The 27,853-nt window shown below is 32.5% G+C and overlaps 1 protein-coding gene across 1 annotated transcript in view; it reads left to right on the plus strand.

The window, feature by feature from the left end:
- LOC115888609 (membralin) overlaps positions 1-27,853 on the plus strand; it is a 282,010-nt gene that overhangs the window by 44,736 nt on the left and 209,421 nt on the right. The window contains exons 7-8 of the mRNA XM_030908375.1: positions 23,169-23,252; positions 23,347-23,364. Coding sequence (XP_030764235.1) covers positions 23,169-23,252; positions 23,347-23,364 — 102 coding nt within the window. The remainder of the gene's footprint in view (positions 1-23,168; positions 23,253-23,346; positions 23,365-27,853) is intronic.

Consider the following 27,853-nt stretch of genomic DNA (forward strand, 5'->3'; position numbering starts at 1 on the left):
TTTTCAAAAGTATTTAATTTTGCAGATAAATAATAATATAGAATACTAGCGTGTACCAGCGACTTCGTTCGCGTCGAATTAATCATTTGTAATGGTGATGATAAAGCAAAGCAAGAATTGTCATTAACATACAAACTGGATAAAATTTTCTCACGTTTATGTCAGCATGAGAAAAAACGATATAGCGATATTATTATAACTTGGTAATATTTAAGGGGTAGTTTCATCTCGTTGGAATTTGACTTTCGAAAAATCCGTTTGCCAAAAATAAGCTTTTTACGTCAAGCAGTTTAAGCAGAATCGTGGTTAAGAAATTACCCAACTTTTTGGAACACCCTGTATGATTTTTTAAAAAATTCAAAATATGTAAAAAAACAACAAATAAATTATGCTTGTCCAAGCGTTTCCCGAAAGACTAACCGTTTTTTAAATAACAAATATTGTAATATTTGAGGGGCGTTTTCACCCTCTTGGAATTTGAGATTCGAGAAACCCCTCCTTATCGAACCTCTACACCCCACAGTTAATCCGTTTGCCAAAAATCAGCTTTAAACGTCAAGCAGTTTAAGCAGAATCGTCATTAATCAATGGCCATATTTTATAAAACACCCTGTATAAATTTATAAAAAATCTTAAAATGTGTAAAACAACAAAATAAAATATACGTTTTTAAGAGTTTTTCCGAAAAACTCACCGGTTTTTAAATAAAAAATATTTTAATATTTGAGGGATAGTTTCACCCCCTTAGAATTCGAGTTTCGAAAAATCCCTTCTTATTGAACCTCTACACCCAAAAGTCAATCTGTTTTCCAAAAATCAGCTTTTTACGTCAAGCGCTTTAAGCAGGATCGTGATTAATCAATGACCAGATTTTTCGAAACACCCTGTATATATTTTTAAAAAATCTTAAAATATGTAAAAAACAAAATAAAATATGATAAAAATCCCTTCTTATCGAACCTCTACACCCTAGAATCAACCTCTATGCCAAAATTGATCTTCTTACGTTGAGTGGTTTGAGCAGGATCGTGATTAATCAGTTTGTCAGTCACTTAAGGATTTTATATATTAGTATAGATTTTTGATAGATATAAGGGAATTCTAACAGTTGCTATGGAAAAAAATTAACTAAACTCTTACAGTGGCGAAATACCCATAAGACATTTTTAAACAGATGAATCTACCACAGAGTTATAGATATTTTTTATGATTTCGAACCTTTCTGTATGTATCATATTTTCGTGCTTTGTCCAATATGGAACACCTTGTATATACAACGTATTTTTATATTCCCTCCCACAAAACAGTGTCCACGCGTCGTCAAATATCATTTCTACCCCCTCGGGGACCGGAGCAGACCGTATAACGGCAACACCGCAAAAACCTCGGCCTTCTTTGACCACTCTCCGCTTGTTTGCCGGCTGTTGGGGATTGATGAAGGGGGTCAAGCGCCCACCGAAACGCGGAAAAGGGCAACCTTACGGGCAGCAAGTAGAGATGGGCCAAACTGTTACTATTGTTAAGTAACAGTAGTAACTTTTAAAAAAAAAGTTTAAAGTTTTAGTAGTAACTAAGGAGGTCAAGGTCTAACACGGATACTCGTGAAATTGCAGAGAAGAACGTGGGGGTGGGATTTTTTTTACGTTTCCTGTTGTCTCGTTCAGTTTCGTTTCTTTTCGAACAGTTTTCACTACGTGTCGGTATCTATGCCCGAGATAAAGAACTTTTTTTCATATATCTCAGTGAAATAAGTAAACCTAGACGTTTCTAAAATATCTGTTGTTACGATGATATTTCGTTAATTATATCACAAGATTAATATTAGAACACGTGTTTATAATATGTATAGGTAATATGTATATATTTAAGAACAAAACTTTTCACTTAATATGCAGGTATATAATTACAATATTTTTATTATTTAATTTTGTTATAATGAATTATTAGTTAAATTATATAAGGATTCTTGCCACTTAACTGCTGATATAGAAATTTAATTCTACGCTGTGTTTGTCATAATGCGGATCAATCTGCTCTCACTACCGGTTTCGGAGCTCTACTCCATCATTAGGTGAGCTTGGGCAGATCCACAAAATAACAACCACAGCGCAGAGATAGTTTCCGACACTTTCCGACTTGTCGGAAAGTGTCGGTTATATATTAAGTCCCGAACGGGAGATAGCGGCCTGCGTGGAATGGTAGTACTTTCGTACCACCGAGGCGCAAGTGTCGATAGTAAAAGGATGGTAAAAGGTTTTAGTTATTTTTAGATCATTAGTTGATCCGCATTAAGTCCCGAACGGGAGATAGCGGCCTGCGTGGAATGGTAGTACTTTCGTACCACCGAGGCGCAAGTGTCGATAGTAAAAGGATGGTAAAAGGTTTTAGTTATTTTTAGATCATTAGTTGATCCGCATTATGACAAACACAGCGTAGAATTAAATTTCTATATCAGCAGTTAAGTGGCAAGAATCCTTATATAATTTTACTAGCGTGTACCAGCGACTCCGTACGCGTCGAATTAATATTTGTAATGGTGATGATAAAGCAAAGCAAGAATTTCTATTAACATACAAACTGGAAAAAATTTTCTCACATTTATGTCAGCATGAGAAAAAAACAATATGGCGATATTATTATATAACTGGTAATATTTGAGGGTTAGTTTTATCTCGTTAATTTGACTTTCGAAAAATCCGTTTGCCAAAAATAAGCTTTTTACGTCAAGCAGTTTAAGTAGAATCGTGGTTAAAAAATTATCCAACTTTTTGGAACACCCTGTATGATTTTTTAAAAAAATTTCAAAATATGTAAAAAAAAAACAAATAAATTATGCTTGTCCAAGCGTTTTCTCGAAAGACTAACCGTTGTTTAAATAACAAATATTGTAATATTTGAGGGGCGTTTTCACCCACCTGGAATTTGAGATTCGAGAAACCCCTCTTTATCGAACCTCTACACCCCACAGTCAATCCGTTTGCCAAAAATCAGCTTTAAAGGTCAAGCAGTTTAAGCAGAATCGTGATTATTCAATGGCCATATTTTATTAAATACCCTGTATAAATTTATAAAAAATCTTAAAATATGTAAAACAACAAAATAAAATATACGTCTTTAAGAGTTTTTCCGAAAAACTCACCGGTTTTTAAATAACTAATAAATTAATAATATTTTAATATTTGAGGGATAGTTTCACCCCCTTAGAATTCGAGTTTCGAAAAATCCCTTCTTATCGAACCTCTACACCCTAAAGTCAATCTGTTTTCCAAAAATCAGCTTTTTACGTCAAGCGCTTTAAGCAGGATCGTGATTAATCAATGACCAGATTTTTCGAAACACCCTGTATACATTTTTAAAAAATCTTAAAATATGTAAAAAACAAAATCAAATATACGTATTTAAGCGTTTTTTCGGAAACTTGACCGTTTTTTAAATAAAAAATATTGTAATATTTGAGGGGTGGTTTCACCCTCTCGGAACTGGAATTTCGAAAAATCCCTTCTTATCGAACCTCTACACGCTAGAATCAACCTGTATGCCAAAATTGAGCTTCTTACGTTGAGTGGTTTGATCAGGATCGTGATTAATCAGTATGTCAGTCACTTAAGGATTTTATATATTAGTAGAGATTATAATACATATACTGCAAGAAATTTGTTTTCTATTTTATGAATTATTAGTATATAAAATTGTATATGGTATGTTTGTTTACGGCCTTAACTGATTAATATAACAGTAGTATTGCTAGGTGAGTAATATTGGCAACATCATCAAATTATTACTATTGTTAAGTAACAGTAGGAACAGATATTTTAAAATAACTGTGAAAAAATAACAACGATTCCTATAAACGATGGGAAAGTAGGGATATACAAAAATTATATTTCTAAGTTAGAACTGTTACTGTTTTACTAATAATTTTACAATAACTTTACAAAATAACAATTATTGTAAATAATTGATCAAGTAGAGATGGACAGAATTGTTATTTCTAAGAAACAGGTGGAACTGTTACTGTTTAATAGTTATTTTAAATATAGTTATACCATTTATAACTGAAGAACGGCTGGACTTAATGATCTCCGATTTGTTAGGTGCGTCTGCGCCCAGAATAGCAGTATAACTATAAAAATGTCGGTAAAATTCATGGAAAGAAGTTATACAGTGTGTCCAGAAATAAGTGCAGATATTTTTAGGAGTGGTAGATCTGGTTAAAAGAAACATATTTTCTTTTTCCATTTTTAAATCAAATTAAAAATAGCCGAATTAGGAGGAGTTTAGCAGAGATGTATTACATTTTTAAGGTGTTATTATTACACAAAATTAACTAAAAGAAAAAACTTACCCACAACATTAAAAAAAATATACTTATGACAGATCGATGTAACTATGACAGTTCTCTTTTTCGATACACATTTAACTAAAATACACTTCACTGTGTGCTGCTTTACTTATACATGCTATTATAATAACTGCTAAAATAATAGTCCCCATTTCTAACAGATTATTTTCATATAGGCTGCGTCATAATTTTAACCACTGTATTACAAAACACCTTGAAAAGTGCACACTGCCCTGAATACTTTTCTGAATGAATAAATGTTGAGTTATTACTATTAAAATATTTCCTTCGACAATGACTCCTTCGACAGCCCAACCGTTCGCCAAGAGTGCCACGTGCCAATTGTTTTTTTAAAACGTGCGTGGCGTGCTTGAGTCATGCGACGATATTAAGTGACGTTGCCGTAATTACCACAATTTTAAATTCAAGACATTCGAAGCAATGAAATTCGTATTAAATTTTAAAAATAAGTCAGAGAAACGCGAAATTTTGAATTCAATGGCTAGAACAGGAAATAACAGTTACGAAATAACAGTTATTAGATAACTGCCCATCTCTAATTTAAAGAGGGGAGTAAATAGGAGTATATTAAAGGGCAGCGGTAAAATATACTTATGACAGATCGATGTAACTGTGACAGTTCTCTTTTTCGATACACATTTAACTAAAATACACTTCACTGTGTGCTGCTTTACTTATACATGCTATTATAATAACTGCTAAAATAATAGTCTCCATTTCTAACAGATTATTTTCATATAGGCTGCATTATAATTTTAACCACTATTACAAAACACCTTGAAAACTGCACACTGCCCTGAATACTTTTCTGAACGAATAAATGTTGAGTTATTACTATTAAAATATTTCCTTCGACAATGACTCCTTCGACAGCCCAACCGTCCGCCAAGAGTGCCACGTGCCAATTGTTTTTTTTAAACGTGCGTGGCGTGCTTGCGTCATGTGACGATATTAAGTGACGTTGCCGTAATTACCACAATTTTAAATTCAAGACATTCGAAGCAATGAAATTCGTATTACATTTTAAAAATAAATCAGAGAAACGCGATATTTTGAATTCAATGGCTAGAACAGAAAATAAGAGTTACGAAATAACAGTTATTAAATAACTGCCCATCTCTAATTCAAAGGGGGAAATAGGAGTATATTAAAGGGCAGCGGTAAAATATACTTATGACAGATCGATGTAACTGTGACAGTTCTCTTTTTCGATACACATTTAACTAAAATACACTTCACTGTGTGCTGCTTTATTTATACATGCTATTATAATAACTGCTAAAATAATAGTCTCCATTTCTAACAGATTATTTTCATATAGGCTGCATCATAATTTTAACCACTGTATTACAAAACACCTTGAAAACTGCACACTGCCCTGAATACTTTTCTGAACGAATAAATGTTGAGTTATTACTTTTAAAATATTTTCTTCGACAATGACTCTTTCGACAGCCCAACCGTCCGCCAAGAGTGCCACGTGCCAATTGTTTTTTTTAAAACGTGCGTGGCGTGCTTGCGTCATGTGACGATATTAAGTGACGTTGCCGTAATTACCACAATTTAAAATTCAAGACATTCGAAGCAATGAAATTCGTATTAAATTTTAAAAATAAGTCAGAGAAACGCGAAATTTTGAATTCAATGGCTAGAACAGAAAATAACAGTTACGAAATAACAGTTATTAGATAACTGCCCATCTCTAATTCAAAGGGGGGAGGAAACAGGAGTATATTACGGGGCAGCGGTAAGATAAAAGCGGCTATAGACGTAGCGGTGTGTTTGTGTATGTGAGTTGCGGACTTTTGGGATACGATTTCGGACTGCGGTCGCCCTTTATGGCGGAGAAGGTAAAAAGGGCGGCGCAGGGGGAACGGGGGATGGTGAAGGTTGTTTGAGCGTGTCGCCGCGGGCGGGCGGTTTGCCTCCGAATGTCGGACATAGTCTGGTGGAAATTTTGGAGCGGATTGTTTTGTAGAATGAGTTTGAGTTTTTTTTTTATTTTATAATGTCAGGGTATATTGTTTCTGAATCAATATACTCAATCATATAAATAAATTAACTTTACTGTAAAGGGTATGGACTATAGTCTGTCCAACGAGAAGATCCTTGACAGTGATAGATGTGTCTGTCATTTGAATTTCAAAGTAGTTTATTTTATTTTACAAAGAAATAAGTTGGTACAACTGGAACGCATAGCAGGAAATTATTATATTTAAAATTTGACTGACAAGTGATTACTTCAAAATATTGTCAAAAAAACTGTATAAAGCTGAAAAAATGTAATCGAGTTATTTAATTTAATAAAAAACGGTATGTGTTAATACAAAACAAACAAGAACAAGACACTACATACCAAAAAAATATAAAAAAGAACTATTTCTTACTTTCAAGCTTTATGAAACTTCCCGCATTTATCCCGTTTGACGAAACAGGAGCCATTACCAAATAAAAGCTGAATAAGTAAGGTTAAGTTCGATTGGTGGGTTTTGTTTTGATGGTTTTGGGTTATTATTTCGTACCTAACCTTGTGCGTTCATTTTTTAGTTCTAGTTGTTAATTCTTGTTAGTTTATTATGTTCTATTTTGGTTACCCGTTTGTTACTTTTATTTTTTATGGTATTTATTTTATTTTTTTATTATGGAAGATTAGTTGGAAAAATTTGGACACAGGGGGTACCGAAAGGTCATGCTAGAGTGTACTATTTGCGTTATTTGATACCACTTTTTGTTCGCGGAGCAATTTCGTGCATGAAACGACCGAATAGCGCAAATAGCGTGCTCCACGAACCCACCATTAGTTTCAACTACGTTTAGTTTTTCTTATAATACCATTATACCAATATCATTTTGTGTATAATACCAATTACCAATATACGGTTTGTTGCCTCGACTTTATTTTATTTCATTCTCAACTCAAAAACACTAGCTATGATAGAAAAAAAAATGAACACTGATCAATATTAATGCCGGGTTTATACAACATTTACATAAGTCGTAATCATAATCACAGGCTTAATCATCGTCATAATCACAACGCAATTTTAATGTGCGTTTATAGAACATTTTCATAATCATAATTTTTATATCAGTAAAGTTGGGTAACATAATTAAAGGCTAAGTTGATGGTAGATGTCAACAGGTTTATAAGAAGATTGTACCATGATTGTGATTACGACTGACATGATTGTGATTACGACTATGTAAATGTTGTATAAACCCGGCATAACTTGCGCAAAGACCTAATTATCACTTAAAAAAAGTATCATTTCTAACTTTCAAGAAATCTTGCAAGACTTTTGAAATTTTTTACATAATAAAGTCTTGACTTGTCTTGAAATTCAAGACAAGAAATTTTGAAAGTCTTGTCTTGAATTTCTTGCAAGAGTCTTGGTCTTGCAAGACTTTTTCAAGACTCTTGTGCAACACTAGTATGGACATTTTTCAAGGGAAACACACAGGAGAAACATAGGAGATAGACGAAAACTAATATCGGTCCAAAAAATCCTATATGGGTATTTCGCCACTGCAAGAAAATCTACAAAATAAAATAGATATTTTTTGTAAACACTTTTGCGTTAATCCAAACTGAAACTACTTGTCAGAAGTTAGGTTTACAGATATACAAATTTGCCTAACGAACAAAAAAATGCTTAACGTTTCGAAAAGTTTATCTTTTTCCGTCGTCGGAAGCAAAAAAAAATACAAAGAATAAAGAAAAAAACTATTTAAATATTTAAATTCAACTATTCGAGAACAATTTAGTTTTTTAAAACAAGCACGTCTACAAAATCAATTCTTTGATTTTAAAGAACATAACATAAATAAAAATATTATTTCGTAATTTTTCATTTTATTGATTTTATGGAAAGCACTATTCATTAATATATATATATATATATATATATATATATATATATATATATATATATATATATATATATATATATATATATATATATATATATATATATATATATATATATATATATATATATATATATATATATATATATATATATATATATATATATATATATATATATATATATATATATACATAATACATAATTATCCTATGTTATAGGGTTTGTTTCTCTACAATTTCCTGTCTCACAATGTACCGTTTGTGTCGGGGAAGGGAACATAGTTTCATAGTTGTCGATTTTCGAAAGAAATCACTACATGTATATTATTTCGTATATTTTTCATTTTATTGATTTTATGGAAAGCAATGTTCATTAAAATGATATTTGAGCAAAACTATTGGAAATAATCGATATTTCCAATACAAAAAATCTATTTGTGTGAAGAGATTGAAAAATACCAAAGTAATGCCAAATAATTTCGTACTAATACCAATAATGCCAATAATTCTAAATAATTCCAACTAATACCAGTAATACCACAAGTAATGACTAAAATGCTACTAATACCACGAGTAACACCACTAATACCAAGTAATGCCATCATCTTGTACACCAAAATACACCAGCGCTGTACCCCTCGACATACATAGTTATTTTTTTTTTTTGGAAAAATATATGTTATAACAACTGTTAAAATTGCAGCAAGGGTAGATTAATTGATACTTTAACAGCGAGGATAGGTTAAAAACTTTATTTCTCCTCGCACGTTTTTTAATTGCTCCCAGTTTTGAAAAATGTTGTATTCCTTTTCATAAGTTATTCGGGATTTAAACGGATGTAGTTTGAATATGGCGTTTGTCGCCTCATCTCAGCCTGAATATCTGTTGGTAATTTACTTATTTCGTTTTGAGCCATTTCTGACTCCAATTCAATCAGCAATCGACACGAACGAGAATTAAAAAATATTGACTCAAAACTGACAACTAAAGATACAGCTTTATTTATTTGTCAAATTACATAGAAACCAACGCCAACCCAGCACAATATCTTTTTTATACTCGTAATAAATTGCTTGAAATAATAATTTCTGAATATTTTTTAAAATATAACTTGCTATTGAAAAAATATTGTTTTATACATGATGATAAAATTGCATTATCGTCTCCCGAAATTAATTCGTTAATCTTTTCGGTCGACGATAAAATACCATCTTATCGTCTTGTATAAAAAATAACTATTTGCCACGCTGAAAAACCTCTTAAACTGACTGCGACGTTGCCACACACCATTAGTATTCCCCAACTTAAAGACGCACTTAACGAAAAGTGATTTTTTAAGCGCTTATTATCGGATCTCCTATCGATCTCGTAAAGCGAAAGGGCGCAAAGTGTGAAAAGGGAGCAAAAAAAGTGTTTTAAAGAGATCTTTTGCGGGTTAATTCTGGACCGGATGCAATTAGGGCGGAAAAGGGCCGATATAATTCGAAAGTTGGGCGAAGTTTTCGCAAATTCGATTCGGAATTGATGGGATTGAGGGGGTGATCGAGAGGTGCGGTTAGAATTTTATAAGAAATATGTTTTACCAGGGTGTGAAGCGTTCCATCAAATTCGGTTTAATTAGAGCGAACAAATATACAGGGTGTCCTAATATTCTGTGGACATAGCTACTACATATTTTTGGAATCAAAATCTATACTAATATATAAAATCCTTAAGTGACTGACATACTGATTAATCACGATCCTGCTCAAACCACTCAACGTAAGAAGCTCAATTTTGGCATACAGGTTGATTCTAGGGTGTAGAGGTTCGATAAGAAGGGATTTTTCGAAATTTCAGTTCCAAGAGGGTGAAACCACCCCTCATATATTACAATATTTTTTATTTAAAAAACGGTCAAGCTTCCGAAAAAACGCTTAAACACGTATATTTTATTTTGTTTTTTTACACATTTTAAGATTTTTTAAAAATGCATACAGGGTGTTTCGAAAAATCTGGTCATTGATTAATCACGATCCTGCTTAAAGCGCTTGACGTAAAAAGCCGATTTTTGGAAAACAGATTGACTTTAGGATGTAGAGGTTCGATAAAAAGGGATTTTTCGAAACTCGAATTCTAAGGGGGTGAAACTATCCCTCAAATATTAGAATATTTTTTATTTAAAAACCGGTGAGTTTTTCGGAAAACTCTTAAACACGTATATTTTATTTTGTTGTTTTACATATTTTAAGATTTTTTATAAATTTATACAGGGTGTTTCATAAAATATGACCATTGAGTAATCACGATTCTGCTTAAACTGCTTGACGTTTAAAGCTGATTTTTGGTAAACGGATTGACTGTGGGGTGTAGAGGTTCGATAAGGAGGGGTTTCTCGAATCTCAAACTCCAAGAGGGTGAAAACGCCCCTCAAATATTACAATATTTGTTATTTAAAAAACGGTTAGTCTTTCGAGAAAACGCTTGGACAAACATAATTTATTTGATTTTTTTAAATATTTTGACATTTTTTAAAAAATCATACAGGGTGTTCCAAAAAGTTGGGTAATTTCTTAATCACGATTCTGCTTAAACTGCTTGACGTAAAAAGCTTATTTTTGGCAAATGGATTTTTCGAAAGTCAAATTCCAACGAGATGAAACTACACCTCAAATATTACCAAGTTATATAATAATATCGCCATATTGTTTTTTCTCATGCTGACATAAATGTGAGAAAATTTTATCCAGTTTGTATGTTAATGGAAATCCGTGCTTTGCTTTATCATCACCATTACAAATGATTAATTCGACACGAACGAAGTTGCTGGTACACTCTAGTTACATATAAATCTATCAACTTTAATTCATAAAGTCAGTTTTTTATAAACTTTAGTATTTGGCTTATTATACAGGGTTAATTGAAGCGTTGTTTTTTACCTTAACTTTAAAACACTCTGTGCTATAATTTCGTGAGTAATTTTTTTAAATATTATTTTTCGATCAGAACCATATCTCCTGACCATTTTGTTTTTGATTCATGTCAACACATGCATTGGTTAATTTTTAAAAGCGAAATGAACTTGCCACTAACAATTTGCAATTTTTCAAACTAATCATTACTTTATGATATTACTTTTTAGTATCAGGAGGTGGTTTTGGTGACTATTGTCGTAATGTCATATCGACACTAGTGATGTTAATATTTCAGAAATTTTTGATTGTTGGAGGAAATTTCCGAAACTTTCGGAAATTTATGTAATTTTAGGAAATTTTACAATTTTACATATTTTTTGTTGATACAATAAACGAATAAATTAGATAGACATTTGATACCAACATGTAAGTGGAAAAAAAAACAATCAACAATATTAGTTGTTATATTTTTAATAAACAATACATAACTCATAAAAGTCATAAACATAACACAACAAAACTCATTTGGTAACGCTTGTACTTTGTACATAAACCATGAACTATGACTATGAACTTAAAAAAGAAAAACAAAAAGGCACGAAATATAAATTTAAAAAACGTAAAATACAAATAACTGAATTATTCTATTCCGGAATACTTTCAGGCGCCGCGCCGAGCTGGTCCCATCTTTATAGGGTATTATAGTAGTAGTAGTACTGTCTTCGTCAGTTTCTATTTCCAAATCAGATATATTTGATGTATCATCTGGTTCTGATTCTGAAGAAAGGTTGTTGAATATCATGTTCCATATCCACTTTTTGTTTTTGTAGTAATAATTTATTGTTATGAGCTACGAACATTATTTTGTCGACTCTTTGTGCAGTTAAGCGATTCCTTTTTTTAGTATGCATAAAACAGTAAATACTGAAACTTCTCTCAGTGGCTGCAGATGACGTTGGTAAAGACAGCAGAGCAACAGCTAAATATTTCAACTGAGTATTTTTACACAGTCTACATTTTTAACTGACATCCAAACGTAGTCGAGAGCCCATAAACCCGATTTGGCGCAATAATTTGTCATCATCATATATCGGTTTAGAACGTCTTGCGACGTTGTCCGATGCCTAACTTCCACGTCTTCCGATCGTTCCATTGTCCCTCGCTTAGATTTCTGGCACTCATTGCTCTTGTGACACCCTCCTTCCAAGTCTTCTTAGGTCTTCCACGTTTTCTTCGATGTTGGGGTATCCATTGCATAATTTGTTTTGGAAGTCGTGTGTCATCCATCCTCTGGACATGTCCGTACCACATAAGTTGTTGGCGTTCGATGTCGGTTGCCAAAGATCCCTCTATTCCTATCCTCTCTTGGATTTCTTCGTTTCGGACTCTATCTCTTCGGGAAATTCCTAAGGTTCTTCTATAGGCATCCATTTCTACCGCTTCCAGTTTTTTTCGGTTGGCTTCCGTTATTCGCCAAGTCTCTGCACCATAAAGTAGACTGCTCTTTACCAGGGTCTGGTATATATTGATCTTCCGTTTCTTCCCTGCTTCATTACTCCAAAATACTCCATTCAGACAGCCAATTGTTCTTCTAGCTTGTGATATTCGTTTTTTAATGTCTTTGTCATCTTTAGCTGTTCTATCAAATATCACTCCTAGATAGGTGTAGTCATTGCAGGCTTCTTTCTATCTCTTCATTTTCTAGATGTACGCTAGATAGTTCTGCACCAATAGGTAGATATTTAGTTTTTCCTGTATTTATTTCCAAACTCCATCGTTGATATTCCTCTTGTAGTTTCCTTGTCATGTACTCCAAATCATCTTTATCGTTGGCCATAAGAACTTGATCATCTGCGAACTGCAGGGTATATAGACAGGTATGTCCCAAATTAATGCCCATTCCATTACATTTTCTCTTTCATTGTCTCAAGGCCTTTGCTACATATATTTTAAATAATGTGGGAGAAACACAACATCCTTGTCGTAGATATTTATTGACAAAGAATCTTCCAGGTAATGTGTTGCCTATTTTAATTTGTGATTTCGATTCTTCGTACAAGTTTTTCAGAGCTCTAATTAAGGTGTAGTTAATGTTGTGTCCTGTAGTACCTTAAATAGTCTGTTAACTGGAACGGTATCATATGCTTTGTGAAGGTCAATAAACATGAGGTGTGTCTCCTGATCAATACTACTTTTTTCTCTATTAGTTGTTTCAGACAGAAAATATTATCGGTACAGGTTCTCCCAGTCCGAAAACCAGATTGTTCCTCCTCTTCTTGTTGTTGGTATTCCTGTTCTATTAAATCTCTAAGGATCCGTCCGTATAATCGACTTACGGTACTTGTTACTGATATACCTCTATAGTTGGAGCACACTTGTTTATTTCCCTTTTTGTGGATTGAGGATATATAGGCGATTTTCCACTCTTTTGGTATTGGGGCGCCGTTCAAGAATCTATTTATACACCAGGTTAAGGCTTTAAATAGTTTTTCTGTTCCACATTTTACCAATTCACCTGGAATATTCTCCGGTCCCGGGGTTCTGTTATTTTTCAGTGCTGCCACTGGCTTTTTCGTTTGCGGTATGTCGATGTTAATAACTTCTCCGGAAATATTTATCTCTGTAAGTGATATTGTGGCGTATTCCTGCCGTTAAAAGTTCTTCGTAGTATTCCTTCCATTTATTCATTGGTATTAATTGTAGCTTGGCCGTCTATTTTTCTGAGGTTTTGACTTGGTTTATGAACTTCCATGACTCGGCACACTTCCTTCCTCCCAAATAGGCATTTATTTCTTGACATTTCTTATCCCATATTTCTCGTTTTGCAGTTCTTATTTTTTGTCTTGTTGTTCTTTTAACTTCTAGATATGCGACTCTATCTTGTTGTTGTTTACTACTTAGCCATTTTTTGTACGCGTTTTTTTTTCCTTAATTAAGCAATCTATTTCTTCATTCCACCATACGTTGTTACTTTGAACCTGAGCTCTTGATCCAAGAGCTTCTTCCGCTGCACTGTGAAGACTGCTTAGAATATTTGCGTATACTTCTTCAACGCTATTGTTCTGAGTTATACTTATTAGTTTTTCATCCAATCTTTTATGGTAAAGTTGCCTGGTACTCTCGGTTGTTAGGCTATCCAGATTATATCGCTTAGATTCAATACGTTCGGTATGCTCATAATTTCGATTGGTTTCCTCCCTTTTGTCGCGTCTGAATGGGAATATAATTTTAGCTTTGACTAAGTAATGATCTGATCCACATGTAATGCCTCTATATGGTCGTACATCATTTATCTGAAGTATCGTTTGTTGACTTACTATGACGTAGTCTATTATTGATTTTAGATTCCTGGTTGGTTGTGTCCAAGTGTATTTATGTATATCCTTGTGCTTATAAAAGCCATTTGTGAGTTTTAATAGGTGACTTTCACATATTTCTATTATTCTTTCGCCATTATCGTTTAGATTTATTTCTCCATGTGGGCCCACTACTTTATGGTTTGTCCAATAATTTGTTACATCTGTAAAAATGGCTTCTTTATTATTGACAAACTGAGGATGTTTGTTGGTGATATTGTTGATAAATTCCATCGCGGCAAAATGCATTGGTTTAAGAGCCATACGTTTTCTATTTTCTAAGGCGGGGAAGCATTCTTTTTCTTCTGATTTAAGAATAGGCATACTTGATACATACACTTTCGTTAAATTTTTGCTCAATGTCTTGAATTTTGAAAAGAAATTTCTTGCAAAATTCGGATTTCTGCGAATATTCGCGATTTTGGGACCGAATATTTCGGAAATTTCCTGCAAAATTCGAATGGAAATATTCGCTACCAACATCACTAATCGACACTGATTAAAACTCCATACTAAAATTTAAAAAACGTTAAAAAGTAACGATACAGACTTGGTTTTAAAAGATATTAGTAACACTTAAAGAACTAAGGATATTAAAAAAAATAACTTGACATACATACTACATACTGCCATTACTCGCTGACGAGTATTTGACACGCATCAGAAGATGGTCACGCAGGGCGTTTTCTTTCATGAACTTTTCTGTGACTGATAAGCCCGATACGTGATGTTATCTGCCTACCGCACTCCGGACATTCAAAAATCTCATTGCTTTGTTGCCTCTTTACTTTTTGGTTATCGCTGTTAACTGAGTTTACAACTCTTCTCCATTGAGTTCGATTGTGAGCTGCCGTTTTTCCCACTCATTCTGCATGTGAATCCCCTTTAAGTTTTCGTGGAAAATGTCCTTGTATCTTTTGAATTGTCCACCCGGCTTCCTCTTACCGTCTACAAGCTCTTAAAAAAATAACTTGAATAACTAAGTGTACAAACAGTTAAAAAAAAAAACTTTTTAGTAAAAAATACTCTAATACTTTGTGTTGCCTCCCCCGGCTGCTATAACTGTCTGTAGACGTCACACAGTGGTTCAGAATTTGAAAAAGCTGCTCATTGGATATTTTATTGATCAAATTGGGAATTTTTGAAGATAGTATGCAAATTTATGAATATTTACTATAATTTATTATAAAAGCAGGTATCAAAAAGATATTTTAGCCTATACTTAACTAATTTTTATTTATACAGTGTCCGAAATTGATTGATATATTGCGATCTCGAAAACTGCTAGAGGTAAAAAAATGGTTAAATAGGGAAAGTTTTCAGACAAGTCTGTTTGTAATTTATGTTTGCGTTTCTACTTCTACCACTTTTGGTTTTTGAGATATTTTGAAAAACCTCAAAAAGGCATTTTTGAAAACACCCTGTAATTTCATTATTTATGAAAATTTTTGAAATCTGTCAAAACTTTCTTAAAACAACTTTTTACGTAGAAAATATCTGTGTAATCAGACTTATGGCAAAACAACGAAAAGTAAGATTTTTAATAAATTTGGCAACTTGAAATACATGAAATATTATAAAACCCTTTGGAAAAAATAAAGAACTACATAACGTTTATTTTACATTTTACAAAAAGGGATTTAATAAGAATTAATAAATAAACAATCATGTTCTCAAGAAAATTCATTGTAATTAAGTGCGAAATAAATTATTATGAAGTTATATATTCAAAATTACAATATTGAAAAATTATATTGTATCCTCGTATATATCCTCGTTAGGATTTCGTTTTTTGGGAAACGGATAACTCAACAAATTGTTTTTTGCGGATGGACCAGACTCTTCAAAATCCATGAACTCTACTTCCTCTTCAATAATCGGCTGACTTAGCCAGACATTATTTCTTGCCAAAAATTTATCCCAACAATAATTGCTGCTTCGCCATCTGTGTGCCCAACCACTTAAAATGATTTGATCTTACCTAGCTGTGCCGAACCACTCTTTCGTTCGTTTAAAAAAACACAAATGTTATTTGCTATATCGATTTCCTTTCTATTTTGAAATCCATTTTGTAGAAACTTGGAGCAAACGGTTTGGCGTGTGATTACACCTGAAAGTTAAAAAGGTAAACCTAGAAGTGGAACAAAGAGAGTAGTAGGTATTTTAACCCAGAGTATTTACAGTTTCATAATAGTTTTGGAACAGTTATTAAATAAATTACTTGACTTTATTAGCAAAATAGAATTACACTAAATCACCACAATAGACCAAAACACTTTTACTTTTACACTGGACGCGCGTTTCGCTAACAATGTTAGCATCATCAGCAGATGATTATAAACTAAAGTACAACAAGTTGAGCGTTTATATACTCGCCCAATAGGTACCGAGTGGGCGTGGCAAAATCTAGCCAACCGAGTCAGAGCCAACTGAGCGTAACAGTTAATTTCCGCCACTAGAATAGTAGGAACAAAGAACTTGAAGGAATTGGACCGTTGACTCATACTTCATACTATCTTTACATTTATTAATGCTGATGCTTTCATATGCATCTAATTGCCTGTAATTTGAGACTTGTTTAATTAATTTTAAATTATTAAGATCTATACAATGTTCTTTATCAACAATATGTTCGGCAACGCAAGATTTATCCGGTCTCCCATATCTTATCTGAGCTAAATGTTCTTTAAATCTAGTTAATATTGATCTTCTAGTTTGCCCAACATATTTCTGATTACAATCTTTATAAGAAATTTCATAAATACCCGACCTTTCCAGTGGAGGCGTTTTATCCTTTGGATTACCTAATAATTGTTGTAATTTATTATTAGCACTATACACAAGTTTATAATTGACATTCTTAAAAATTCCTTTTAGACCACGGGATAACTCTCTATCAAACGGTATTGAAAAATATTTAGACGTATCTTTCTCCACTTGAAAAGTCGAATTTTCAGAAATCATTAACCTATACCTACGTTTTCTAATTAATTTATCAACTAGTGAAGGAGAATATCCATTACACTCAGCTACATTCCTAATGTAATCTCTTTCTATTTCATATCTTTCGTTGGAAAGTGGGAAACTAAGTAATCTATGAACTAAGAAATTTAAACTAGCCATTTTATGTTCAACACTATGATGTGATTCATTAGGAATATATCTGCGTGTGGTGGTATTTTTCCTATAGATATCAAATTCCAGGCAATTATTAGTATTTCTAATAACTAATACATCTAGAAATGGTAATCTGTCGTTGTTCTCAATTTCATGCGTAAATTTAATGGAAGGAAAACGATTATTTAACTTAGAAATAAAATTATCTATGGTGTCTGAATGTGTGTCAAAAACAGCAAAAATATCATCCACATACCTAAACCATACTCTTGGAAAATACTCAAACTGATTCTTAGCCTCCACTTCAAACCTGCTCATGAATAAATTAGCCAAAATGGAGACAATGGATTACCCATTGCTGTACCTTCCCGCTGTTCAAAAAAGTTGTTATTAAATTGAAAACAATTTTGTTTCATACATAACGATGTAAGCTCAATATATTCAATTACAGTTTTGTTGTCGAGACCATTTGCGTTCAGTAATTCCTTCAAGTAGCCTAAAGTATGTGGAATTGGAACACTTCTCAAATGTGTTCCAATTCCACATTCGGGAACAACGAAGATACATCAAAGGAGACCAAAATTTCACCTTCATGCAATGTTATATCTTTAATTTTGTTAATGAATTCAATATTATTTTTAACTGAGAAAGAAGGTTCCTAATTAGGTAAATTTTCGAACTCCATTGATAACCATTTTGCCAAATTATAAGTCGCAGAACCTACAGCCGAAACAATTGGGCGCATAGACTTGTCCGGTTTATGAATTTTTGGCAAAGCATACAATTTTGGTAATGAGGGATTGGATACTTGCAATTTCCTCTTTAAAGAAAGATCAATAATGGTGTTACATTCTTTTAGAGTTTTTTTAACGTCTGCAACCATCTTAGACAAAGGATTCTTTTTCAAATTTATGTAGGGGCCATTATCGATTAAGTTGTTAACCTTATCGTAATAGTCTTTTTTATCTAATCTTATTTTATCTAATATTATTAATAATAAATATAATAATCTTATATCTTTTAGGTAGAAACAATCTTTGTTACGCAAACCCTTGACAATATTGTGCTCCTTGTTAGATTTTAATGATTTACTTGAAACGATATTTTTTGATAACTGATTTCTACAAGCCTCTCTTGTAAGTACTTCAGAAGCCTCGGGTAAGTGCTGAATAGCAGTTTCAACACCAACGACGATTTCCTCCAAAGCGCTACCAGAGTTGGGCAATGCAAACTTTAAACCTTTGTTTAATAAACTTAGCTCTTGTTTATCAAAAGTCTGCGAAGAAAGATTCTCTACTATGTTTATGTCTCTTTGGAAAACATGTTTGTTTTTAGAGCTTTTAATTTTTTAAACTTATTATTCAAAATGGACATTTTCTTAACAAATTTTGAATTGATAACCACAAACATATTTCTCTGAAATAGACACCAACATTCATACTCTACATTAGTTAGCTTATAAGTAAGTTTTTTTGTAAAGTCCATAGGCTTCAATTTCAAGCATACTTCGTTTACTATACAGAAATTTGATTTCTAAATCAAGCCATTTTTGTTTTGCAATTTTCTCTACCTTATCACTAACGTTACTTTTTGGAATACCAACTTTAATAAAACTAGGATAAACTGAATTGGCTTTGCATGATTTAAGAAACCAAATATCTGCTCCTAATAACCTAATCTTAGTACTAAACTTACGATAAAGACTTTATTACTTTAAATAATTATTACTGCGCAAGGGATGTGCAGGGGGTGCGAAATTTGGACGGTGAAACCTATTAGTGAACAGAATATTTCTGTGAAAAAATTAACGTGGGTCCTCGCAAACCTCTAAAGTTTTATGAATTTAAATTTAAAATTTGAAAAAATTATAACATGTTCTTTTATTCAATATATTATTACCGGTAACATATGTATTGCAAAGGATAAAATATAAAAATGAACACTTGCCTATGTCTTCCATACTGGTATATTCTACACAAAAATATTTTGTTTCCAATGCGGTACTATCGAATGAATCCACTTCTCAACACTGCATTTCACACATCTTTAAAAATAGGTCACAAAACAAGATAAGCAAAACGCGGTAAATATGTTTTTATGCATTATTGGTCAAAACCATTTTAAGTGTAGGTAGATTAAGGTCTGGTATCAATAATAAATGTGTTAGATATACTAAATTTGCAACTCGAACTTTCGCATCTATAAGCAGCTTTTTCAAAATCTGAACCATTGTGCGTCAGTTCATACCGTTAATGAAGCTGCAAATATATTGTGTTATGTTTTCCCTTTCCTCTTGAAGGACCAAGCGAATATTCTAGGGCTGTAACGAGCCCTGTTTTTTAACTTGACCGAGTACCGAGTACTCGGCTAAAGGTAATGGCCGAGTACCTAGTACTCGGCTGCCGAGTAGTGGAATTGCCGGGTTTTTAATAGTCTTAACAGTTATGCGATCTTTATCAATATAATATACTAATTATACTATACACCATAACATAATAATATTATATTTTATACATAATATAAATATAGATATATAATTTAACATTAAAGAAAGCTAGTTAAAATTCCCGGAATCCCCGGCCTTAAACCAATGACCTTGTTTGTTTTGCCTATGATTGGCGAGCGGCTGGGATTCCCCGACTACAAACCAATGACCTGGTTTGTTTTGCTTATGGAGATATTGTTTTGTTCTGTGGTTCCCCATGCTAACTGATATTTCTAATGTGCTGGATTCTGAACTGATTCTTTTAAGGTGTGGCGGCGACGTTGATTTTGTTTTAAGCAAAACTTATATGTGTAACTAATTTAAAAGTGAAAAATAATTCAAACAATTAATAATACCCTTTAAAGTTAAAAAATGAGTGACAGTGGTGACCTCTTTTAGATTATAAGTATTAAATTATTATTTCACTGTGTTTGTGTTATTACTTATACTTATTATTATTACTTTGCTAAAATACATTAATTAAAGTTATGAATGAATAACTTTTTGTTTATTTCATTATTTGCCACTGTGAGTCTCATTTCTTTCTGTTTTGGACATGCATAAATGGATTGTTTCTATTACTATACTTTACTCTAGTGATGGGCAAAACTGTTATTTTTAGATAACAGTTGAAACTGTTATAGTTATTTATAAAAAACAGCTTAAAATAACAGCTTAAAAATAACAGGTTTCTTTATTTTATTGCTAAATATCTGAAAGAGTATGAGGCGGTTACCGCCAGGCGTATTAACGCAGTTGCAAGTTGCAACAATGAAGTGCTCGGTGGTAGTATTTCCAGGGTGTCAAAACATTTCTAAATATCGATTGTTATCTAAAATACCTCTCTAAAAACGGTGGTTGTTTACAAATAAGCGCTGTTTACAAATTGCGATATAAAAAAGCCAAAATTCCGCCACTCGTCTATACCTATACATTCCGATCTCCCTACGCCCTGCCCCTCGATCCGCCTGAATTAGTTATGATTTTACCATTTGCGGTCAAAAAATAGCAATATAAGAAAATGTGTAGTATATTCTTCATAAGTAAACCAACTACACACTAGAGTTCAAATTAATTTTACACTTTAACTAACGTGTACCCGCGACTTTGTTCGCGTCGAATTAATAATTTGTAATGGTGATGATAAAGCAAAGCAAGAATTTCCATTAACATACAAACTGGATAAAATTTTCTCACATTTGCCAAAAATAAGCTTTAAACGTCCAGTAGTTTAAGCAGAATCGTGGTTAATCAATTACTCAACTTTTTGGAACACCCTGTATGATTTTTTAAAAAATTTCAAAATATGTAAAAAAACATAATAAATTATGCCTGTCCCAACATTTTCCCGAAAGACTAACCGTTTTTTAAATAACAAATATTGTAATATTTGAGGGGCGTTTTCACCCTCTTGGAATTTGAGATTCGAGAAAACCAAACCAAACCTAAAGTCAATCCGTTTTCCAAAAATCAGTTTTTACTCAAGGGCTTTAAGAATGATCGTGATTAATCAATGACCAGATTTTTCAAAACACCCTGTATACATTTTTAAAAAATCTTAAAATATTATTCTGAAAATTTTTCAGAATAAATAAATACCTAAATATTGAAACTTAATAAGTAAGTACTAAAACATATAGCGCCATAATATCTCGACCTCCGCCCGTTATGCTCGTAACAGGTTGAAAAACAATGTATCTATTTCTCCAACCTGTTTCGAACCTCCATCGACAATCGACCGATGCAGCAGCGTTACTTTCCTACTCCGATTATCTCGACCGCCGCTCTGTTATGCTCGTATTTAAATGAAACAGTTTAAAAAACAACGGATCTAAAATGACTGCTTCTCCAACCCGTTGCGAGCCTCCATCGACAATCGACCAATGCAGCAGCGTTCCTTTCCCACTCCTGTTATCTCGACCGCCAGGCATTATGCCCGCAACTGTTTCAAAAAAGCTGCTTCTTTTATATCCTATTATTTTTAAGCTGTTGCAAGCCCCACACGACCATCGACCAATGCAGCTACGTTCGCCGCGCCGCGCCGCGCCGTAGCGCATTCCCCACTCCGTTGTCCATTGTATCTCGTCGCCTGTATCGATGGTTGTCGAAATAACATGTTTTCCATCCATAATCCATACTAGTTGTTTTTTGGAATTGCTTCGAGCAGCATCGAATTTTATGGCGGTGCAGAGCGCCGACTTCGTTTCACGAACTGTCGATCTCTGCGTATCGTTATTTTATATCTGTTATTTTTTAAAAGTAGTAACGGTTGCGTTATGTTTTTTCTAAATAATTGTTATAAAATAACAGATAGTTAAATAACAACCCATCACTACTTTACTCGGCCTACCCGGCCGAGTAAGGCCGAGCACCGAGTACATATTACTCGGTTAAAATTCTGGCCGAGCACTGAACTACTCGGTACTCGGTGCAGCCCTAGAATGTTCATAATTTAATCTTCAACAAGATCAATGACTTTTGCACACGCTTTGATACTAAGAACTATATTCAATCGTACACAACAATAATCATCAAAGCCACATCGCCATTATGAAGAATAACATTAAAAAGTAACGATAATTTAACGAATTGCAAAATGTTTGTGGCAAGTTCATTTTGCTCTTAAAAATTAATCAAGGCATGATATCAAAAAACAAAATATTCAAGAGGCATGGTTCTGATCGAAAAATAATGTTTTAAGAAAATTTTCTCACGAAATTATTGCACAGGGTGTTTTAAAGATATGGTAAAAAACAACTCTTTGATTAACCCTGTATAATAAGTCAAATACTAAAGTTTATAATATAGTGAGTTAACGAATTAAAATTGATATATTTATATACAATTTTCTAAAAAATTCAAGGAAATAGGGGTAAAAATAAAAAATATAGCATTTTACCATCGACCAAAATTTTTTTTGTTTTGTTTTTTTTTTCTGAGTAGATTTTTTTGTCTCTTGTCACTCCCTTGCCTTTGCTGCCGTTTTTTTCGATCATATTATAGTAATTTCAGAACTTTAAATGATAGAGGTATTTTTAATAGTATTTATAAAAGAACTGAGAAAATATAACATTATTTGTTGCAGTGGACCTGCTACAAATGCTAGAACTGAATATGACAATCGCTTTCCCGACAGCTCCCCTTTTGACAGTTATTTTGGCTTTAGTAGGTAAGTGACACTTGTATAGTATTTTTTTGTTATTTAAATGCCATTTATTTAGTGTTGTTTTATTATTAATAACCGTCAGCTCTTCTTTTGACAGTTATTTTGGCCTTAGTAGGTAAGTGTCATTTCTTTAGTGTTTGTTTTGTTATAATTTATAATGACATACCTTGAAAGATATCAAGAAACCAAATTCATTTTGACATCACAGTCTGTATAACAAAACATAGTGTTTATTTAATTTTGTGTGGAATTTTTAACACATTTTTTATATAAACTGACAAAAAATGGATATATACCGGGTGCGTTTCAAAAGTGAAAAAGTGAGAAAAAAAAACCAGATTTGGTATGTTAGTATACTTATGACATAAATGAGGATTGATTGACGTATCCAATTGTTTTCGTCACTTCCTGTTTTACCGCAAATGACTACAACTTTTGATTGTTAAATGGCACCTGTGGTATTTTTTTACTTTATTCGAGAGAAAATTACACTCTGAATAGAATGCCATATCCTATGTCAACTTTTGATATTCTTGCTTAAAAAATCGTACTTTAAATTTCAATCTAGAGTGCCTTGGCTGTATTAAAAACACTAATTTTTAATTAAGGAGCCTTGGAAAATAGATTTGATCGTCTAATGTTTTTAATGTCATCCTGGTCGGTTAAAAGCTGCACAAATCGTATTTTTAATCATATCTCAATTTTTTCAAATAGAACATGGGTGGCTCACTAGCATATTTGGAAAAAGTATTTTTACGATTAATTTGGTACTACACACTTGGTATTTCGAGTCAAATTGTCGTTATGAATAGTGATGGGATAACTCGAGCGAAAATTCGCTCGAGTACTCGATTATCGAAATAACCGACATCGCTCGATTATGAACGAGCGATGCAAGTGACGAGTACCAAGCAACGAACGCAAGTGATCCTAGAATAATGAGTGCCATGGCTGCGTTAAAAACACTAATTGTTAATCAAGGAGCCTTGGAAAAATAGATTTGATCATCTAATGTTTTAGTGTCTTGCCCTGGCCGGTTAAAAGATGCCCAAATCATATTTTTGATCATATCTCAATTTTTTTCAAATGGAACGAGGGTGGATCATTAACATATTTCGAAAAAGAATTTTTTTACGAATAATTTGATACCACACACTTGGTACTTCGAGTCAAATTGTCGGTATGAACCGCATGTTACAATTTCAAATAAACCATATCCATATTCTATTCAGAGTGTCATTTTCTACCGAATAATGTAAAAAAAATACCGAGGGTGCGATTTAAAAATCAAAAGTTGCAGTCATTTCCGGTGAAACCGGAAGTGACCGAAAACAATTGAATATGTCAATCAATCCTAATGTATGTCATATACTAACATACCAAATCTCGTTGTTTTATCTGAAAAAATAAAACAGTTATAGATCCACTTTTGAGCCGCACCCGGTATATTTATCCGTTGCGTATCTGAGAGACAAAATTTTACGATCTACATCGACAATGCTTCGAAATAAACTAAATCAGGCGATCAAGCGAATCGCTCGCTGCTTACTACTTGCCGTTCATTACCGAAAGAATATGTGCCCTGCGCACGCAGCTTACTGCTTGGCGTTAACGAGTACTTACAACATGCGACGGACAAAAAACCGTATTTTTAAATACGAGCGATATTTCGCTCGAGTGATCACTCGGTTATTGCAATCGCTTGATACTCGAGTACTCGATTATTGAAATTGATCGGTTTTTCCCATCACTAGTTATAAATCTCATGTTGCAATTTCAAATAAGCCATATTCGAAAATGTCCGAAGTTGACATTATATACTAGCGATGGGAACTATCGAATGAATTAGACTATCGAATGGTTAATGAATGAATGATTTCAACTATCGAATGGTTTTATTCGAATAAAATCATTCATTCATTTGTATACTAAAGCATATGTGACAACCTCGCCGTGCGACTAAATGGTTATCGTTGAGACTATCGAATGCTTTTGATAAATGAAATTTAGTATTCGTTTGATTTTTGTATGCGTCAGTGCATTATTAGTTCTTCCAAATTTTTATAACTTCGCCGTATATACTGTGCTATTTTTGCGTTTATTAAAATAGTTAAAATACTAAAATAGTAGTTATTTTTTAATTTTATTTATTGATGATTGTGTGCATGTGCAGGTGGTCAAAATTTTTCCGAAAATTTGTGTGGTTTTCCGTAGTCCGATCTTTCAATTATTTAATTTTATATGATATATGGTCTATTTTTTAACGGGAAATTTTGAGAAGTAGCAATTTTTAAGAGAGATGAGATGAACTTACAATTAATTTTAAAAATACATATTTGTATTTTAGATGTTTCAATAATATGAATTAGTTAAACTTAATAATCATATTTAAGTAATGTGGTTAAGTAAATGGGGTTATCGAACTCAAACTATGGGGTGAGAAAATTAAAATGAAAGTTTTACACGTGCCAATTTAAAAAAAAAGTTAACGATGTTTGTATTTTGTTTATGCTAATTCTCTTACATGTAGTTTTTTGCGAAGAAATATTTCATTTATTTTTTAAAGTAAATGCCAGTAAAAGTAAATATAATTTTTAAATAGTAATATAAAGCACCTAATATAAATAATTTTGATTTCTAATTTTTTATTTATATTTTCCTTCCACTGCATGCTTAGAAAATTAATAAATGTTTATATTTCATGATTTTAAAATTTGTTGTTAATATAACAAATTAGTTCTGTAATTATTATTATTTAATAAACCAACGTTGCCACACACAAAAAATTTAGAGACTATATTACTTTTAAATAGGATCTAATATAAATAATTTTGACATCTAATTTGTTGTTTATATTTTGCTACTGCTTAAAAAAATATTTATATTAAATTTTTTTAAATTTTGTTGTTAATAGGTATAACAAATTATTACTGTTATTATTATTTATTAAACCAGTCTTTGCTTAAAAACATTAAAAATCATTTTCCTACATCCAAAATAACAAGTATTATTGCAGTGTAACAACAGAATATTAATAAAAAAATGCAGAATATATAGACATACTAACCCTAACTAACTAAAGCCAAACAATAATATTCTTTGCTAATATCAACTAATACCAAAATATGGCAACAGCGCCCTTCATAATGTATTTTCTGTGTAAATACTAGCACCTCAATAAAAAAAATAATGTGTCCTTATCTATATCTGACTCCGCAAAAAATCAAAGATGCCGGCTTCTTTCATAGCATGGCCACCGACCGCTGTCGGGTTTCTCGGAATGAAACCTACGTCGCCGGGCGACAACTAAAATTCAGTTAATATTTTATTACAATCGATCCTGACGAATAAATGAATTTCATAAATGAATGAATTTTATAAATGAATGGTTTTTGCTGCCGAATTACTAGAATACAATATTTCAAGGCAGATGACGGATCTATTCGATAATTTTTATTCGAATAGTTTTCAACGAATGTTTTCTTACTAACTATCGAATTATTCGAATGAATTGCAACTATCGAATGTTTCGATAGTATTCATTCGATAGTTCCCACTACTATTTTATACAGGGTGATCCGAACTGTATTCCGGAAACTTCGGCAGCATATTTTACTGACAAAAATAAGTAAAAAAGTTCATATAAATGTTTGTCCTAAAATACTTAGTTTGGGAGATACAGGGTGTAGAAGTTTCATTTTTATTTCGTTTTTTTCCAAATAATTTCTGAAGTAACGTCAATATTTGGATGAAAATTGGTGTCTGGGAGTTTTTTCACATGAGAAATTTGATTTTGATGTCAATATGACTCCTACTAGTAGAGGGCGCCACCTACATATTTTTTAAATATTTTGAAGAGTTATAAATTTTTGTCCGTACCTGTATTAAACTACTGATTAAAAAAATATACTTTTACGACGTTTTTTACGTAAAAAATGTCTCTTGGTAAAAATCGCTACGAGTATTGTTTTTCGAGATACGGACAAAAAACCGTATTTTTAAATACGAGCGATATTTCGCTCGAGTGATCACTCGGTTATTGCAATCGCTTGATACTCGAGTAGTCGATTATTGAAATTGATCGGTTTTTCCCATCACTAGTTATGAATCTCATGTTGCAATTTCAAATAAGCCATTTTCGAAAATGTCCGAAGTTGACATATTATATACAGGGTGGTCCGAACTGTATTCCGGAAACTTCGGCAGCATATTTTACTGACAAAAATTAGTAAAAAAGTTCATATAAATGTTTGTCCTAAAATACTTAGTTTGGGAGATACAGGGTGTAGAAGTTTCATTTTTATTTCGTTTTTTCCAAATAATTTCTGAAGTAACGTCAATATTTGGATGAAAATTGGTGTCTGGGAGTTTTTTCACATGAGAAATTTGAATTTGATGTCAATATGATTCCTACTAGTAGAGGGCGCCACCTACATATTTTTTAAATATTTTGAAGAGTTATAAATTTTTGTCCGTATCTGTATTAAACTACTGATTAAAAAAATATACTTTTACGACGTTTTTTACGTAAAAAATGTCTCTTGGTAAAAATCGCTACGAGTATTGTTTTTACATTAAACATGTTGACTAAATAGTTATTAGAC

This window comes from Sitophilus oryzae, unplaced genomic scaffold, assembly GCF_002938485.1.
Source record: "Sitophilus oryzae breed Bouriz unplaced genomic scaffold, Soryzae_2.0 scaffold_802_pilon_pilon, whole genome shotgun sequence".
NCBI classification, from domain to species: Eukaryota; Metazoa; Arthropoda; class Insecta; order Coleoptera; family Curculionidae; genus Sitophilus; species Sitophilus oryzae.